General features: G+C 40.8%; 1 protein-coding gene across 7 annotated transcripts in view; it reads right to left on the bottom strand.

Moving 5' to 3' along the window:
- Window positions 1–1,731: 1,731 nt before the first annotated feature.
- APTX (aprataxin) overlaps window positions 1,732–19,403 on the bottom strand; it is a 29,263-nt gene continuing 11,591 nt past the window's right edge. For 4 of the 7 annotated variants that reach the window (XM_066256930.1, XM_066256935.1, XM_066256937.1 and 1 more), the window contains 7 exons: window positions 14,782–14,918; window positions 13,391–13,437; window positions 12,512–12,814; window positions 11,580–11,639; window positions 10,525–10,751; window positions 2,729–2,832; window positions 1,732–2,008 (listed from right to left, as the gene is read on the bottom strand). In XM_066256930.1, coding sequence (XP_066113027.1) covers window positions 1,854–2,008; window positions 2,729–2,832; window positions 10,525–10,751; window positions 11,580–11,639; window positions 12,512–12,814; window positions 13,391–13,437; window positions 14,782–14,914 — 1,029 coding nt within the window. In that variant the 5' untranslated portion in view covers window positions 14,915–14,918 and the 3' untranslated portion in view covers window positions 1,732–1,853. Of the gene's footprint in view, window positions 2,009–2,728; window positions 2,833–10,524; window positions 10,752–11,579; window positions 11,640–12,511; window positions 12,815–13,390; window positions 13,438–14,781; window positions 14,919–17,064; window positions 17,166–19,403 lie in introns of all 7 variants that reach the window. The other 3 variants (XM_066256932.1, XM_066256931.1, XM_066256934.1) reach the window with 1 other exon arrangement.

Here is a 19,403-nt window from a genome sequence, read left to right as displayed (position 1 = left end):
AAGTGTTAGCTGCTATAATCATTACTACTAATTATGACTATATCCACACTCACCAAGAAACCACCATAGCACCTGACCTGTGGTGGCTCACTGGGTAAAGTGTCGGCCTGGAATGCTGAGGTCGCCGGTTCAAAACCTGGGCCTGCCTGGTCAAGGCACATATGGGAACTGATGCTTCCTGCTCCTCCCCACCTCTCTCTCTCTCTCTCTTCACTAAAATGAATAAATTAAAAATAAAAAAAAGAAAGAAACCACCACAGCATCTTGTTTATTTGTGAAAGACAGTGAAGTCAAATGTGGTCTCCATGCATTGAGATTGTCTCTCTCCAGAAAGAAGTTATTGTTAGGATGTGCTTCTTTTTTTTTTAACTCAAGAACAAAAAGAGTTACATCCCCAAATAGATCAACAATTTGATCAAAAACACTTTAGACTTTCCTTTACCTTTAGTTCTGATGTTATCCAAAAACTGATTTGATCCAACTGTTCTATCTAAATTCATTCTGAGAAAAAAATGAAGCTATGGGTTTCTGTGCAACTTTTTCATTCAAAAACTACCTTTTCATGTATCAGAAATGACTTTGTGACATGTACACTCCCAATTGTTTTCAAATACCTAAAAGAGATGCCCCAAACAAATGCACATTATTTTTCGACAACAGGCCCAAGCAGGCCAGCAAGAAGACTTGGCAGCTGAACTGTCATAAACATGTGGTTATTTCCTCACCATCTAGAAACCTCTAAGGATGGTTAGAGGTTTCATAACATATTAGAAGGATGCCCTATCCCTCCACCCCCTCACCTAGCCTATTTGCTCAGAGTAATGGAGAACTTATGAGACAGACTTCCTGAGAAGGGAGTATTTGAGTGGTTTTGGACAGAAAAATCTGAAAGGGACAGAAGAAACTAAGTCTCCTCATGAAGGAGGGAAAATGAAAGAATATACAGAACAGATTCAGTTTAGAGAACAAATACAGCATAGGAAAGATAATCAATAATAATGCAATTACTATGCATGGTGCCAGTTGGGTACTAGAAACATCAGGGGGAACATTTATAAAATACATATATGATTGTCTAATCACTATGCTGTACACCTGAAACTAATACAAATAATATTGAATGTAAACAGTACCCAATTATAAAAGATCAAGCCCTGACTAGACAGACATTGTCCCAGCAAGCCGAGGTACCAGGTTCAATCCTCAGTCAGGGCACGTGAGAAACAACCAGGGAAAACACAACTAAATGGAACTAAGTAGAAGAACAGGTTGATGCTTTTCTCTCTCTCTCTCTCTCTCTCTCTCTCTCTCTCTCTCTCATGCTCTCTCCTTTCCTCTCTCAAATCAATGAAAAAATGAAATAAAAATAGAAAAAAGATCAGAGAACAAGACCAAACAGTGTCTTCACCCTTCGGGCTGCTCTGAAGAAAAGGTACCACATGCTTCCCAGAGGGAGGATAAATGTAAAGAACAGAAATACAGTCCACCCTCTGCTTCCATAGCCTGCTCAGTTCAGTCTGAACATGGCTTTGCTCCCATTAGTCAGAGCTGATGTGGGTCCTGGAGATGATGGTCAGGCCTATCCCAGCCATCCTCATCAACCACAGAACACATCCATGACTAACCCAAATTCCTAATTCCTGAACTATTTCAAGTCACCTCACATTATAGTAGCCACTCAGGAATAGAACAAGCTTTGTTTAAAAACACACACACACACACACACAAAAAAAAAAAAATCTGCATAATTTTAATTCAAGAAATAAGTAAAGTTCACAAGCAATCCAGAACAGGTGCCAGGAATTTGCTCTAACGTTCAGTCATACTTGCTGCAAAGTTCAGGCTCCACAGAGTCACTGTGGCCAGTGCTTCCTGAGATGCTCTTTCAGCTGAGGAATGGAAGGCAGCAGCTGCTGGCACTCATGACAACGCAGGGGCAGCTTCAAGAGCTCCGGCAGCCCATCTCGGACAGTCACCCTGCCAGCCTCTTGTACCATCTCGATCACAGCTGCAAGCAAGGAAAAAATGTTCAGAGCCCTGTTACTCTGGAAAGCCAATACAAATAATAATATGCCGGGTATCCTAAAGCTAGTAAATCTGAGGTTAGATTCATTCCTGGGAAAATAGACTTGATCTATTCTAAATGTGAGCAACCTATTTTGGAGATGATTACATTCCTTTGAGATGCACTCTAAGCCATCCATGTTACTATGTCAAAGGCTTATCACAGTGCTTTACCTTGACTGGGCCTTGGTCAATGGCAGCTTCATTTTTAAATTCCCAGAATACTGAAGTTCCAAAGAACATACACTGGGAAATGCTTCCTTCTGCATACACAGCCTTCCCCTGTTAACCACTCCTGACACAAAGCAGCCCCAAGCTCCTGCCCTGCTGGTGGCAGAAGAGACGCAGAACTGTTTACAGCTTTCACATGTTAACTCCAATAATTCTCATAACTACTTTTAAGTCCCCTGGCATTATAATAAAATACCTTTTGGACCCTGACATAACAACTTTCTAGGTCCCCCAAGAAGGCTGCACACAGCAAAGTGACAATCCTACTACAATACAAATAATCCAGTTTCTTTTATTGGGGCTCTCTTTATAGGGAACACAAAGTTATACATGTGTTTTTGAGACCAGGTTAATATTTAGAGAAACAACTGAATCAAGTATAAAAACAACTGAGAAAATAAAACAAATACAAAAACCAATGAATACTGTTTACCTTGAGATTCTAGGAAGTATTCTGTATTAAAAGAATTCCAATGTTTTTTGTTCTTAAGGCAAGGAGAATCAAAATCCTGGCTGATCACATGAAGGTGTACATGGCTAGTTGAGAGGAAAAAAATCTGACAATTAAATTCATTAAAGACTATGGTTAAATTAAAAGGACAAACGGTACAAGTATGGGTGTGTAAAATATTGACAGTGTTTCCATTTAATTCAAATCATTCATTCACTTAAGAATATTTAATGTGGTCCTGGCCAGTTGGCTCAGTGGATAGAGCGTCAACCTGGCGTATGGACGTCCCGGATTCAATTCCAGGTCAGGGCACATAAGAGAAATGACCATCTACTTCTCTCCCCCTCCCTGCCCCTTCCTCTTCTCTCTCTTTCCCTCCTGCAGCCAGTGGCTCAATTGGCTCTATTGGTCTGAGCATCAGCCCAGGGCTCTAGGGATGGCTCAGTTGATCTGAGTATGTCATTCTCAGGCACTAAGGGTAGCTCAGTTGATTGAAGCATCAGCCCCAGATGGATCCCAGCTGGGGAGCATGCAGGAGTATGTCTATCTCCCCTCATCTCCTTGAAAAAAACAATTTAATGCTCATTAAATACCTACTAGTGCCAAGCACTGTTCTGGCACTGAAACTTAGTAATAAACAAAATGGGAAAGGTCTCTGTCCTCATAAAAATTATATTCTCATAAGAGACAAATGAAATATAAGTAAACCAATAAACAAGGAAAATTCAAATTATTAACATTGCTAAGATAATAATAAAACAGCCCTGGCCAGATAGCTCAGTTGGTTATAGCATTGTCCCAAAGCACAGAGGTTGCTGGTTCAATCCCCAGTCAATGCACATACAGGAACAGATCTATGTTCCTGTCTCTCTCTCTCTCTCTCTCTCTCTCTCTCTCTCTCCCCCTTTTTCTCTTGCTAAAATCAATAAAATAAAACATTTAAAAAAGAAAAGAACAAAACAGGGAAATGTGATAGAGAATGCTGGGGTAAAGGTTGCCTCTTTAAGTTAGAGCAGGGATCCCCAAACTTTTTACACAGGGGGCCAGTTCACTGTCCCTCAGACCATTGGAGGGCCAGACTATAAAAAAAAAACTATGAACAAATCCCTATGCACACTGCACATATCTTAAAGTAAAAAAAAACAAAACGGGAACAAATTAAAGAACAAGCAAATTTAAATCAACAAACTGACCAGTATTTTAATGGGAACTATGGGCCTGCTTTTGGCTAATGAGATGGTCAATGTGCTCCTCTCACTGACCACCAATTAAAGAGGTGCCTCTTCCAGAAGTACGGCAGGGGCCGGATAAATGGCCTCAGGGGGCCACATGCAGCCCACGGGTCATAGTTTGGGGACCCCTAAGTTAGAGTGTTCAAGGAGGGCTCTCCCACTCAGTGATTTGACTGGAGAAAGCAGTCGGACAAAGATCTGGAGAGAGAGTATTTCTCGGAGTGGGGAGATCAAGCACAAAAGGCCCTGAGATGAGAAAAGCTAAATGTAACCAAGAACAGAAAAGTAATATGGCCGAATGTCTGGAGCCATGGAGCAGAGATTAGGTAGGAGCCAGATCATAAGGGTCTTGTGGGTCAGCAAGAGGTTTGTACTATATTCTGATTACACTATGGAGCCACTGAAGGACTTTAAGCAGGGGAGTAGTACTACTATGTGAGGAGAGTACTACTACCTGAGTTATACTTTTAAAAGATGACCCTGGCTGCTATGTGGAGAAAGGACCATAGAGTAGATCAGGATGGATAGAGAGAGACCTAGCAGTCCAAGCCAAAAATGATCATGTCTTAGACTATAGTGGTTGAGATGACAAGAAACAATTCAATTTTTACTATATTTTGGGATAAAACCAACAGGACTTACTAATAGATAGGATACGGGTTTGGGGAGGTGCCACCTTCTGAGATGGAAGCTTATGGGGAAAGCAGGTATAAGGAAGAAAATCAAGAGTTCCCTTTTATTTTATTTATTTATTTATTTTTGTATTTTTCTGAAGCTGGAAACGGGGAGGCAGTCAGACAGACTCCTGCATGCACCCGACCAGGATGCATCCGACCAGGATCCACCCGGCACACCCACCAAGGGGCGATGCTCTGCCTATCTGGGGTGTTGCTCTGCTGCGACCAGAGCCACTCTAGCGCCTGAGGCAAAGGTCATAGAGCCATCCCCAGCGCCCGGGTCATCTTTGCTCCAATGGAGCCTCAGCTGCGGGAGGGGAAGAGAGAGACAGAGAGGAAGGAGAGGGGGAGGGGTGGAGAAGCAAATGGGCGCCTCTCCTGTGTGCTCTGGCCAGGAATCGAACCCAGGACTTCCGCACGCCAGGCCGATGCTGTACCACTGAGTCAACTGGCCAGGGCCCAAGAGTTCCCTTTTAACCTTGTAAAGCCAAGTAGAATGCCTTTTTATATAGATTTGACTCTTAGAATCAATAATATGATACTTCACAATCACCCAATAAATAACCAAAACCAACCACTATGTGCGGGAATCTGAAGTGGAACATAAGCAATAACAAACCTAACTGTATTACATGAATAAAAGAACCATACTGAAGGGGGTCAGGAAGAAAATAACTAACCTAATTGACATTGGAAAGCAGTATTTTCACTGGATACTGTAAAGATAAAAAGAACTGCATATAAATACTGCGCTCTACTGAGTAAATACTGAGTAAAAGTATTTCTCACAGATCAGCAATTCTGTAACTATTTTATACATACATAACTGACCCTCAAACAATATGGGATGTAGGAGTGCTGATCCCCAACATGGTCAAAATCTGCATGCAACTTTTGACTTTCCAAAAACTTTACTAATAGCCTACTGCTAACTATAAGCCTTACCAATAACATAGTCAATTAACACACATTTTGTATATTAGACATAGTATTCTTACAATAAAGTCAACAACAAAAAAATGAATGAAAAGAAATGTTATTTAGAAAATCATAAGAAGCCTGGCCAGTGATGGTGCAGTGGATAGAGTGTCAACCTGGAACACTGAGGTCACGAGTTCAAAACCCTAGGCTTGCACGGTCAAGGCACATATGACAAACAAGCAATGAACAACTAAAGTGAAGCAACTATGAGTCAACACTTCTCACTTCCTCCATCCCATAAAATCAATAAATCAAATCTTTTTTTTAAAAAAAAAGAAAGGAAAATACATTTACAGTACGTATATATTTCTAAAAATCCACATATAAGTGGACCGCACAGTTCAAACCATGTTGTTCAAGAGTCAACTGTACTAGGATTGAACAATAAGTAAATTTATCATAGCTAATGAGTCAAATGTTGCACTGTTGGAAAAAGAAGTTAAAATAAAAGAAAGGGGAAGAACAAACTTTGTGGAGTTGGACTGGAATCAGAGGTATCAGTATGAATTCAGTTTTCTATATACACATACAAGTAATTAAATAGAGAGATGTTTGTTATCAGTGTGGGTTAGGATTCATGTATAATATTTATTTCCTAGCTCTATCTGCTCAGAGGATCTAGGAGTAAAGACACCCTAGAATAAACATTACAGAAAACTAGAGCCCAAGTCTTAGTTTATAAATATTATTCACCAATAAAAGGAACTAGGGCTCGCCTGACCAGGCGGGGGCGCAGTGGCTAGAGCATCGGACTGGGATGCAGAGGACCCAGGTTTGAGACCCCGAGGTCTCCTGCTTGAGCACAGGCTCATCTGATTTGAGCAAAAGCCCACCAGCTTGAACCCAAGGTCGCTGACTCCAGCAAGGGGTTACTCAGTCTGCTGAAGGCCCGCGGTCAAGGCACATATGAGAAAGCAATCAATGAACAACTAAGGTGATGCAACGCGCAATGAAGAACTGATGATTGATGCTTCTCATCTCTCTCCCTTCCTGTCTGTCTGTCCCTGTCTATCCCTCTCTCTGACTCACTCTCTGTCTCCGTAATAAATAAATAAATAAATAAATTTTTTTAAAAATCAGAAAAAAAAAAAAAAAAGGAACTAGGGCTCTTGGCAGAAGTGGTTCATTCCAGGGCTAGAACAGAAAAAATATATGATGAGCATGGAATATCTTATTCCAAAAAATAAGGAAGTGCTCAAAAAATGTTGGGAGCATGTCAAAGGGCTACAGGAGCTGACCTAAAGGAGTTTCCAATGACCAAAGCTGGAATGTTGGATCAACAAAATAAATAACAATAGGCTGAATTACAACCTAAAAAATAAAATAAATACCTGTGAGTTCATACTGATAAATACTTGAATAAATATATCATCAGGGGGCAGGGGGAGTTCTTCCACATAGAAGAATGCTAATTAATAAATTAGAAGGAATGAGGGAAACATAAAATCACCATTGAGTAAATACCATAGCAAAAACCATTGTGGGTAAGATCCACCAATAGAGATGCCAAAATTACTGGGCAAAAGTTTGAGGAGAAACAGGATAGTAGTCTCAAATATTCAAGATATTCATCAATTACAAAGGAAAAAATAGTAACTTTGAGTAGAGAAACCTGGCAGACAGCACCATAACAAAGTGATGAAGGTTAACATCATGATTAATAAATCACCTCAAATCCTGTACTCTTTGATATAATGCACTAAGATGGACACATCACTTCTGTGGCATTTTGGCAAAAGAAAGAAAAAAGCATAGCCTCAATTTAATCAGGAAAAAAAACATCAAACATTCTGTAACATAACTAGCCAGTATACATCAAAAGTGTCAAGGTCATGCCTGACCTGTGGTGGCGCAGTGGATAAAGCGTCGACCTGGAAATGCTGAAGTCGCCGGTTCAAAACCCTGGGCTTGCCTGGTCAAGGCACATATGGGAGTTGATGCTTCCAGCTCCTCCCCCTTTCTCTCTCTCTGTCTCTTTCTCTCCTCTCTCTCTCCCTCTCTCTCTCCTCTCTAAAAATGAATAAATAAAATAAAATAAAGTAAATTGATTAAAAAAAGTGTCAAGGTCATGAAAACTAGGAAAGGAAGAGAAACTGTTACAGATTAGACTAAGGAGAGACAATACATAAATGCAATGCAGGATCCTTGGTTAGATCCTGGAGCAGAAAAAGATTACATGAATAAGAAAAGTAGGTGAAACTCAAATGAGGTCTCAAGTTTAATTAGTGGTAATGTGATGGGGGATTTTTTTTTCTGCTTCACACTTTCCTTTTTATATTTTCTAAATTGAAAATAATTTTACAATAGAAAAATTATGTTACCTTTTCCTTTCTATAACTTTTATTCAAAATTGTATCATAAGGAGTGATCATAAAAGAATTATGTAAGTGGCAACTTTATCCACTGCTTTTTGTTTTCCACCCACACCTGCCACCCTCTTGCTTTCAGCACAGGGTGTTCTCCTTAGCACAGGTGTTCTCCTTAGCACAACAGCATTTATCATAGATACAAGAAAGGCACCTTGGTTACTATGTGGAAAGAATTATGTAGTCAAGGGCTCTGTTAGTCATAGGATGACTTTCTGCCCTAAATTTTTTAAGAAGGTTTTAACAATAAAAAGTATATTTTTTAATGAGGTATAATATACATTCACTTTATAATGTAGCAATTCCAACTCTAGGTATTTATCCATGAGCAAAACAATAAAGTATGCCCATGACATACACAACAGTATGCATGAATCTCAACATCATTATGCTGACCAAAGAAATCCAGAATGAAAAAGAGCACACGATTCCTCTTATACAAAAACAGACAAAACCAATCTATGCTGAAAGAAATCTTAATGCTGGGAGAGGATTAACTGGAAAGCACAGGAGCTGAGATGAAATGATAGAAATGTTCTGACTCCTGATTAGAGTGAGTTACATGGTATTTACATCTGTTAAAACTGATCAAACTATAAATTTTATTATGCATTTTACTCTATGTACGTTATGCCTCAATTTAAAAGCAATTTTATTATTGATGTGGAAAAAAGTGGCACAAAATTTCACTAGGTTAAAATAGCCAGTAATCGAAGTCATAATACTCCCCTAAATAAAATGTGAACAATATCAGGTGCTTAGGAAAAATAACCAAAAGATATTCTGATACATGGTACAACACGTATGAACCTTGAAGAATTATCTTAAGTGAAATAAGCCAATCACAAAAAGACAGATACCACATAATTCTAATTATATGCCATATCTACAGCAGTAGTCAAATTCAGAGACAAAAAGTAGAATGGTGGTTTTGAGGGGCTGGAGTTAGGAGGAAAGTAGTGTTATAAGATAAAAAAAAGTTCTAGAAATAGTGGTGATGGTTGCATAATGTAAATATGCTTAATGTCATTGAACTGTACACTTGAAAATGGTTAAAATGGTATATTTTATGTTATGTGTATTTACTTATTATTATTTTTTATAACCCAGTCTGAGTGGCAGCTGAATGAAATCCAGCTTAAATGCACTAGGGTGGATGACGGAATGCAAATACTGAGAAATGGGGTTGGCCAGTGAGCCTGTAAGAACCAAGCGGCAATCTTGGGTTTGCCATAACCTGACTATTCATTTCATTGACAGCCATTGTTTACCCATTTTAATGTCCCCAATTCAGGAGCAGACTGTTGCATCAGGACAGCAAGTCTGGCAAAGAGGGGGTCATTTTTGCAAAAGCAGGATGAATTTCACTCACAGGTGCCACAATCTTTATAGCCTCTGTTGCTGCTGCCTTTTGATGAATGTCAGGGCATCCCAAATGCAGGTTAGTGTTTGTTATCAAGATTCAGCTTTCTTTAGTGATCAAAGACCTAACTAAGGCAACATAAAACACAGAAAATTATTTTGATAGAACACAGAATCTTTATTTTCTAGGCAGAAAACTTGTTACAGTATCTTATGAGGAACAGACAAGTAGTCCAAGAAAACTTTGTTTTGTAACAGAGAGAAAGACAACCAAATTCTAATGTTACAACAGCTTACTTTTAATATTTAAATTCACTTAATTAAAATTTGTAATGCCAGTGGCCAAGGCCAGGCAGGTCCACCATTAGATTCGGGCAGATGGTAAAAAAACTGCAGAGCTGGAAAAGATTGGCCCATTCCATTTAATAAAGTCTCACAACGTCAGACAAGCACACAGGCGGGGAAACCGCCTCTCAGGCAAGCAAACAGCAAAATGCCCCTTCACAGTGGTGAGCAGGCAATCCGCGCATCCACAATCCCCATCTCTCATCTCCCTATATTATGTGTATTTTATCACACACAAAAAGAAAGCCCAAGATAAAAACTCTGAAATCCAATTAGTCTGCTTATCATATTGCTTAGCTATAAAGCACTGTGGAGAGCTGCCTTGCTTGCATTCTTTGAAAAGAATCAATCATTCCTTTCTAAATCCTTCTGGGTATGAGCCAAAAGAAAACAGGCTCTGCATTTTTTTTCTCATTTTATTTTAAATCTTAGATGTACTAAGCTGTCATGACAGAAGTCAGTGGTATCTGTCTCCTTCAGAGCAACGGTCCTTAATCACTTAGGGTTATAGAGGCTTCTGAAAAGTCACTGTCCATAATTCTTCATTGGAGAGGAATAAAGCTGCTTCGTCCAGTTCGTAGGTTAAGTCCTCAGAGATTTATACTTTGAGAGGAACAACAACAAAAAGGAATGTGGTCAAATTACAAGCAAAGTAGGAGCTCAGGCTTATAGGCAAGTCAGTAAGTTTCAGCCTGCCTGCCTTGGAAACATCCCACCCTACTCCCCTGGGCCTCAGCACACTCAGCAGACCCAGGGTGAATCCATCTGTCCACCAAGAAATAATCAGGATGCACCAGCACTACCCACAAGCTTACCTCATGCTAGGAATTGCGTGGTAGCCCAATCGGAATCGGACTTTGCTGGACGCAGCAACATCTGCAATCACCTCTTCCCCCACAGCATGCATGTGTTTGAGGAGCTCAAGGTGATCTCTGGTCACAGCCTTCAGACTGGAAATGGAGGCCCATGGTAAGACCAGCCAGTGGTGACGTGCCTTGGGGTATTTGTCCTTAATCACCACCACCTGCTCATCTTTGTAAACCTAGTAGACGGGCACAAGGGAAGGAAACAGACATCTTCCATGCATCTTCTGTGTGCCGGTTGCTGTCACATTCGTTAATTCAGTTAATCCCCCCACGATCTTCTACAAAAGGTTTTAGTATACCAATTTTGACAGATAAAAGCACAGAGACTCACATAAGCTGAGTGTCTTGTGCAAAGTCACAGTTACTAAGTAGGAAATCTAGGATAGCAACCCAGATCTAATTTACTCTAGTCTGCATTTTAATCACCACACTACACAGAACACAGAGAAGGTAAACAGTACAAACAGTTCCTGAGGCTCTGACGTAAAATTCCTGCAAGCATCAAGTCAAATGCTCCCTTCTCCATTCTACCACAGCAGACCACGTGACTTATGCACGTGTGTTCCAAGAAGCCCTATCAGATATGGCTCCTTGTCACCCCAGGATATAATTTAAGACCTCAAAGACTCCCTCCCGGGTGATGCCTGGCTATTAATCCCAGAGCAGCCTACTAACTACAGTCACAATACATTACCTGACACTTCCTTGAAAGGAATCACAGTAAAGTTAACTTAATTTTCCTTAACAGTATCCCGAAGTTTAAAAGGAAAAAGGTAGAGCAGATATGCACTTGAAGAACTTAGCTACTCTCCAAAGAATTCCAGGTAATCACTTACTGACAATAAGAAAAGTTACTTGTTCTCACAAAATAGCCCAACTAAGCTAAACAAGTCTCATTCAGTAGGACTGATCTCCTTTGGTTTTATTTGTAGTTATGCCGTGACCTCTGTGGAACAGTCATTTAAAACATGAAATATATTTCAATGCCAAAATTTTATTCTGACCTGCATTTTGGGGTCCTGCATAGAGATCTTCAAGCCTTGACTCCAATGGCCCAATGATTCCTTAAACAAAAAAGGGCAATGTAAATCCACAAATACTAACAGTTAAATTTGGCAATAGCTAACACTATATGTCAGCAAAGTCTAAGCAAACTTGGAAATAAGGTTAATTTTTATGAATTAAATTATATCCTCAGCCTGACCTGTGGTGGCTCAGTGGATGGGGCGCCAACCTGGAATGGTGAGGTCTTGGGTTCCAAGCCCTGGGCTTGCCCAGTCAAGGCACATACAGGAAACAAGTAAGTTGATGCTTCCCACTTTTCCCCCACTTTCTCTCTCTCTCTCTCTCCTCTCTCTAAAAATCAGTAAATTAAATCTAAAAAAATAAAATGTCAGTACGACAAACTATAAATAAATAAAAATTAAACTATATCATCTTTATCTCAATCTTTTGCCTTTTTAACATAAGCCATCCCCATTTTCTTCCTGTATTTCAGAGCTGCATGTCTAGACAGAAGCTGGAAATGCCAGAGTGTGGGGAGCATCTTCTCTGTCCTCTCCCACTCCATCTCAGCCTGACTAGGCTTCCGCTCTGACATCAGGATGGGAATCATACGATCTGTGAAAAGTGTTCCAAGGCTAACCTTCTAGTATATAAATGACCCATTTTAATAGTTCAATGTTAAGTACACTGCCATTTTCATCCTCCCTTCAAGTGACTTACCTCAGGAATTCAAGAGAAAAGTACATAAAGGGACATTCGCCCAAGTGACTATGACACAAACAGGTGACTCTTTCATCATAGTTAATAACCCTTACCCCAGTTAATAAATGACCCCTCGCATGTGCCTGAACTTTACAGTGTACAAAACAATTAAGCAGTCATTACATCTCATTTAGTCTCCACATTATCTATTCAAGCACACTACCCTCACCTTTTTAGTAGATGCATCTGCCCCCTTGTTTGAGGGCACAAAGTGCTGGCTAGAGTCACTCCCTGGTTCCAGTCCCGTACTGGGCTCAGCTTCCTGGGCAGCATCCCTTTCTACAGAATCACTGTTGCCTGACCTCTTTCTCTTCCTGTGTGTTTCCAGGCCAGGGCTCGTTGCCTCTTCCTCAAACTCTACAATATATGGATAAAGTTCATTCACCATGTGGAGAACCTGGCCAGGCTGCAGTTTCACCTCTTGGTCCTTCCCAATTATGACTGAGTCAATGCTGGTGGGATTGACTCCTACCTATGAAATAATCAGAAAATAATTATAAAAAGAGCAATAACACCATTACTGATATAGCCACTGCTATGTTAACAACTTGCTATGTGCCAGGCACCGTGCTTAATGGTCACTTATTCTGCTCCACCCATCACTTCCACACATGACAGAGAAGAGCTGCTGGCTGGCACAGACACTCAACCGCATAAGGAAATCATCAAGCCTGACTGGGCAGTGGTGCAGTGGATAGAGCGTCGGACTGGGAATGCCGAGGACCCAGGTTTGAGACCCCGAGGTCGCCAGCTTGAGCGCGGGCTCATCTGGTTTGAGCAAAGCTCACCAGCTTGGACTCAAGGTCACTGGCTTGAGCAAGGGGTTACTCGGTCTGCTGAAGGCCCACGGTCAAGGCACATATGAGAAAGCAATCAATGAAAAACTAAGGTGTCGCAAAGGAAAACTAATGATTGATGTTTCTCATCTCTCTCTGTTCCTGTCTGTCTGTCCCTATCTATCCCTCTCTCTGACTCTCTGTCACTGTAAAAAAAAAAGAAAGAAAATCATCAAGTATGAAATGGAAATCCAAGTTACAAACAGACATACCTGCTTTACCTTGACATATTCTTTGTTACATTCTGCTTTCAACTGCACTGAAAGAGATTGAAAAAAGTTAAACTCAAACACCATGAAGAACCAGGCACTCTTTCCTATCCTACAGGACAGCGAAACCTTGTTCTAAGAGGCGATTTGAGAGGGTTTCCTCGAAGGCTGATGAGCAAAACTGTCCATTATGCAGATGGCTGGGGCTCCAAATCTTTCCAGAAAATGTCCAACAGTGTACATATTCCCTTAGTTACTGATAATATTACCGTGAGGCAGCTTCACTAATCCCCATAAGTCTCCCTATTCCAGAGCCCTTGGCCCACTGGGATCACAGACTCTGCAGTCAGGGAAGGGAACCCATTTCTCTCATAAGCTCCTGGCTCAGGATTAAATCAGGCTTCCACTATTATATAAAACTATCAGTTGCCTCTAACAGAGAAAGGGGCAAATGATACATTCCTAGAAAATAGAAGTTCAGCTGGCCTTGGGTAGGAGAAATGCAGAGAATATTCTAGAAAGAGGAATATTTAGACAGAACAGTCTGAGCATGTGTGGGAAGTAGTATCATATTAGCCATTCTTGTTCAGGTAAGTGAACAAAGTTTCTAGGGAAAGACAGAGAGCAGAGAAGAGAGACAGCCTAGCTGCTCTCCAGGGAAGACAGGCTGACATACAAGTTGCTACTGTGACAAGGAGAACAGAGCGAGAAGCAGTGTCTGCTTCTATATCTTGGGCCTACATAGGTCACGCATGTCTTCCCCCACCCTCACCCCCCTTTAGATGAACTCATGTGGCAAAACCAATAATCAGTACTGCAGACTATTTTAGGAAACCCGGCCATGGGAACACAGTGCAGGTGGGAAGCCTGGGTAGCAGTGAGCATGTCCAGAAGTTTAGAGGCAGAAAGTGAGGTACAGAGTAAGACTTTTTAGAGGCAGAAAGTGAGGTACATAGTAAGGCTTTTTCCTAAGGATTTTCTTTTTATTAAATCCCAAGGATGACATTTCAAGAGCTAGAACTATAGTCTTAGAAAGATACCACCCTCTGTATGAGGCAATATATAAAGGATGGAACCATCCCGTCACTTCTCAGATATGGATTCAGTCTGGAGATCCCAGAATTCAACTGTCTCACTGCCAACAAAGACTCTCCCTAGGCAAAGCAAGGTGCAGGATTCAAGAAGGACCCACCTGTTCCCAACACTGACTAGTAATCACTTTCAGAGAGTGGAAATCAGGAGTGAATGGGGTCCTGGTATTGGCTAAAAGAGCTCAGTTCCTGAGTTTCATTTATGGCAGACAAAAGGTTTTCCATCATTAGCATCCAGAAAATGGGTTATCACTACCCTAAGGACCCAAACATGATGCTCTCCACATTCTTTTAACCAGTTACCTTGCTGTCGAGAACATCTTTTGTCAGTGATCTTGGTCTCCGGGCTGCGCCCAACCATGACTGCTTCCAGATGTGGAAGTTTGATTCGCTGGTGACGGTTGTCCTGTCTCACCAACCAGCACACCCGCATCATTACTCTGAGAGACAAAACAGAAGCAATGGCTAGAAGAACTAGCTCAAGTCCTCTGGGGCCACATCCCAGCACACCACACATGCCATTTACCAGCTGTTCATCTTGAAGCACATTTCTTCACTTCCCTAGTCTCAATCTCCTCACCTATAATATGTGGTAATGATAGGGCTGATAAGGCTGGTGTGAGGAGTAAATAAGATAATGTGGGTAAAGTATTCACCTCTGTGCCTGAACTATGCCAAGCAATCAAATATTTGTTATGTGTATTGATATACTTTGTGATGGACATTAGGCTACATGCTGAGGATCAAAGAAGGATTAAACATTGTCACTATCCTCCTATGGCCTGGAGTACAATGCCGATTATTAAAATATAATGTGATAAGCCCTGGCCAGATAGCTTAGTTGATTAGAGCACTGTCTCGAAGCATAAAGGTTGCCAGTTTGATCCCTGGTCAGGACACATACAGGAACAGATCAATGTTCCTCCTGTCTCTGTCTATATATATATTTATAAATGCTTATATATATAAATAAAAGCATATATATAGTGATAAGCATTATAAGAAGGAAGTAACTAAATACAGCATTACTCAGGCAGGAAAGGCTTCTGAAACCTCCCAGTTGAAAAGGCCAGAAGTCAATGGGACTGATGAGAAAGAAAAGGAGTGGGAGGGGACATTCCATTTTAAAAAGCAAAAGTGACAGCCTGACCTGTGGTGATGCGACAAATAGAGCGTCAACTTGGAAAGCTGAGGTCACCAGTTAAAAAACTCTGGGCTTGCCTGGTCAAGGCACATGTGGAAGTTGATGCTTCTTGCTTCTCCTTCCCTTCTCTCTCTCTCTCTCTCCCCCCCCCACCCCCACCTCTCTAAAAATGAATAAAAATATTTTTTTAAAATCAAAAGTGACAGCACAGATTTCAGCAATGACAAGCCACTGGTGAGGGGTGGAAAGCAGACCTTAGTTGGTCAACCCAGAGGAGCTGCCCCAAAGAGTAACAAAAAAGGACAGAGGTGTTGAAAGAACACTAAGCTGAAAAGTTGAAATCTGATAATCAATAGGAGGCAATTGCCAGGTGCTGAGTTACACTGTAAGGGGAAACAACAGTTGTGTGTAGGCAGGCTGTAGTGGAGAAATCTAGAGTCCAAAACTAGTCAGGAGGCTGTTAACATAACGTGGGCCAGAGTGAGGTCCAAAAGGCAGTTCAGCAGGTCTCTGTAAAGATGCTAATGTCAAAGCATGAAGAGTCAGCCGTAAACCTAAAATCTAAATCTGATGACAGTGCTACAGGTGGGTCCCACTTTAACTGCTATGTGTTCAGAGAGGCATCTGTTTGATCTTGCTGGTAAATGATGAATGAGCAGGTGATGCACTAAGAAGTAGTTTTCATTACACATTGGGAAATAAGTCATGTGACGACTGACTACTCCTTGTAGTAATAAAAGACGCCTGGAGAGAGCAGTTTGACAGCAGGGACAGGAAGGAATCCAGTGGACAGCTGAGAGCATGGCTGGTTGTTGCAGGATAATGGGAACTATTCCTCTTGCCCTACAAAAACACATATTCACATGCTTCATTTCCCCAAAGTTCTGAAGTTACAACGTTCCAAGTTACTACTCCTTGAGAAGCTAAAGCTGACTGCACAATACTTACACGACTATCCTTAAGTAATATCTTGACCTGTTTCAGCAACTAGTTCCAACTTCTAAGACTGAGCATTTTAGAATATGGGTAGTGCTTAAGGATGGGCGTTCCTGAATCTTCAATATAGTCCATCCAGTAAAACTGCAAGCTCAATGACAGCAGAAGTCAAGTCCATTTTTGCTTACCAATACTTCTCAGCACTTAATACAGTATTAGTGTGCAGCAAGAATACAATAAATATTTGCAGGCAAATGGCCAGATGATAACCCTATCTCTTCCTTTCTTTCTCTTTCCCCTTCTCTGGCACCCCACTTATGCAGGGTGCTTTGCTTTTCTCTTTGGGCAATCCCATCCTCCCATCAATGTGAATAAATCCTAATTCTGTTTTTTGGCTCCATACTTTCCATTCCAGAGTTGTGGAGATTGGTCAGAAGGAAATTCTGATTATTTCTTTAGGAACCCAAGTGATCTGATAAACCTCACAGGGCCAGCAATCTACTAACCTGGAACAGCACTGCCCAGTAGAATTTTCTGCAATGGTGGAAGTGTTCCAAACCTCCTCTAATAATTTTCACCATGTGAAAATCAAGCATCTGAAATGTAGCTAGTACAACAGAGAAAATGAGTATCTTAATTTTTTTTAACTCATTTAAAGTTAAATAGCTAGCTAAATGTGGCTGATGGCTACCATAATGTCCAGCACAGATCTGGAAACTTGCCCAGCCCTGATCAATCCCGAATTCCTCAGGCCTTAAGTTAAGACCTTCATTCATATTCTAACCCCAGAGGTTACTTATTTCTCCTCCCACTTCTTTTCATAGAACTAGTCCCACTTACTCATCCTCTCTCTCCTCCCTTCCCTCAGAGTCACATAAGAGCATCCTTGCACAAACACACATCCCTCATATACAATGTACTAAGTCATGTCTCCCAAATAAGTAATTCTTAGTATGACCTCCTGGTATTGGTTATACCCTTTCCTCCCTCCTAAAAACCTAAATCCTTTACAACTTTCAAGTCTGACCTCTTCCCAGAGGCCTTCACTGAGTTGTTTTCTCTACATCTTGTTACTGGGTGTGGTCGATTTACCTTCACAATTCTCTAAAAATTAAATGTGAATGCAATTCTACTTTCCAGATGAAAATAAAATCTCCTTGTACCCAGATGGACCACTGCCCATCCATTCAGGAAACTCCGAAGAAGGCTCTCTGGGTTTGGAAGAAGTGCTCTGGCTTAGGCATAGTCTTACATTTCCATATACCCTGGTGTTCAGCACAACTTGATCAAGTGCATACTATGTACTAGGCACTTGCTAAATGTCTTACTTATATCATCTCATTTAATCTTTACAACTTTCATTCTAAGAAAGAGAAAATTTAAGGCTTAGATAAGTAATGTGCTCAAATCATACAGCCAATGTGTGCCAGAGCTAGGATTTGAATTAATTCCAAAGAACAAGTTCTTAATCACTACACCATATGTTCACTATGTTCCTTATGCAATTCTAGTGCTAGGAAAAAAGATATAATACATTTCACTTGCATTGAATGATGCAAGTTTAATACATCATAACTGCTGTCAAAAAGGCATTATGGGAGCACAAAGGTGGAGTACCCAGAGTTGGAAAAAGGAGTTGTCAAGAAAAGTTTCCTATAGGACATGGGCCTAAAATAAATCCTGTACTGATATGAACCAGGTTAATTCAATGAAAGGGAGCAGCCTAATTACATAAGGGGCTGAAAATGGAGAAAGAAATCAGAGAGAAGAGTCCAGTCAAAGGAAACAGGAAGGGAAAGCGCACAAAGAAACAGCACTGTGTATAAGAAGTAGTTCAGTGTTACTGCAACCAAAAGTAGGAGGCAGAAAAGAAGCTGGAGACGCAAGAGCTCTAAATGAAGCAAAGTCCTGGCTGACTGCTGAGAAGCTCAAATTTTAGAAGTTCCAATGGATTTTACAACTCAGTAAACAATAAATATTTGCTGAAAGAATGAGAAAAAAGATCAGATGAAAGAAGAGAGAGCTCTTTAAAAAAGATTAAGCAGGACTTTGACAGATTTATTTTCAAAGATCATTTGGGGAAGGAGGTAGGTAATGTGGAGAATAGACATGTGGGGAACAGAACTAGGGGTGGGAAACCAGTAGAAGCCCATTATATTTCAGGTGAGAAATGATCAAGCCTAAAGTACAGCGATAGTAGGTACAAAGTAGAGAATACAGAATTGAGAAACATTTAGGGGTTAAAGTCATCAGAATTTAGTGATGGATGTGATGGAGTAAGTTTAAGGCAGATGAGTTCAGTTTTGGGGGCTCTGAATTTGAACTGCCTGGGGGACTTGCAGGCAGAGCTGTCCAGCAGGGTAGTCAGAGATGAGGGTGAAACTCAGAAAAGAGGTCTAAAATGACAACTTCTATTTGAGAGCATGTAGGGCAGAGGTCGGGAAACTTTTTGGCTGAGAGAGCCATGAACACCATGTATTTTAAAATGTATTGTATAATTCCATGAGAGTCATACAATGACCCGTGTACATTACACATTATCCAATAAAAATTTGGTGTTGTCCTGGAGGACAGCTGTGATTGGCTCCAGCCACCTGCAACCATGAACATGAGCAGTAGGAAATGAATGGATTGTAATACATGAGAATGTTTTATATTTTTAACGTTATTATTTTTTTATTAAAGATTTGTCTGTGAGCCAGATGCAGCCATCAAAAGAGCCACATCTAGCCTGACCTGTGGTGGTGCAGTGGATAAAGCGTCAACCTGGAATGCTGAGGTCACCGGTTCAAAACCCTGGGCTTGCCTGGTCAAGGCACATATGGGAGTTGAAGCTTCCTGCTCC

This window comes from Saccopteryx bilineata, chromosome 2 (assembly GCF_036850765.1).
Source record: "Saccopteryx bilineata isolate mSacBil1 chromosome 2, mSacBil1_pri_phased_curated, whole genome shotgun sequence".
Lineage (NCBI taxonomy): Eukaryota > Metazoa > Chordata > Mammalia > Chiroptera > Emballonuridae > Saccopteryx > Saccopteryx bilineata.
Note: the sequence above shows the minus strand (reverse complement) of the source record. Positions and strands in the feature narration are given on the sequence as shown.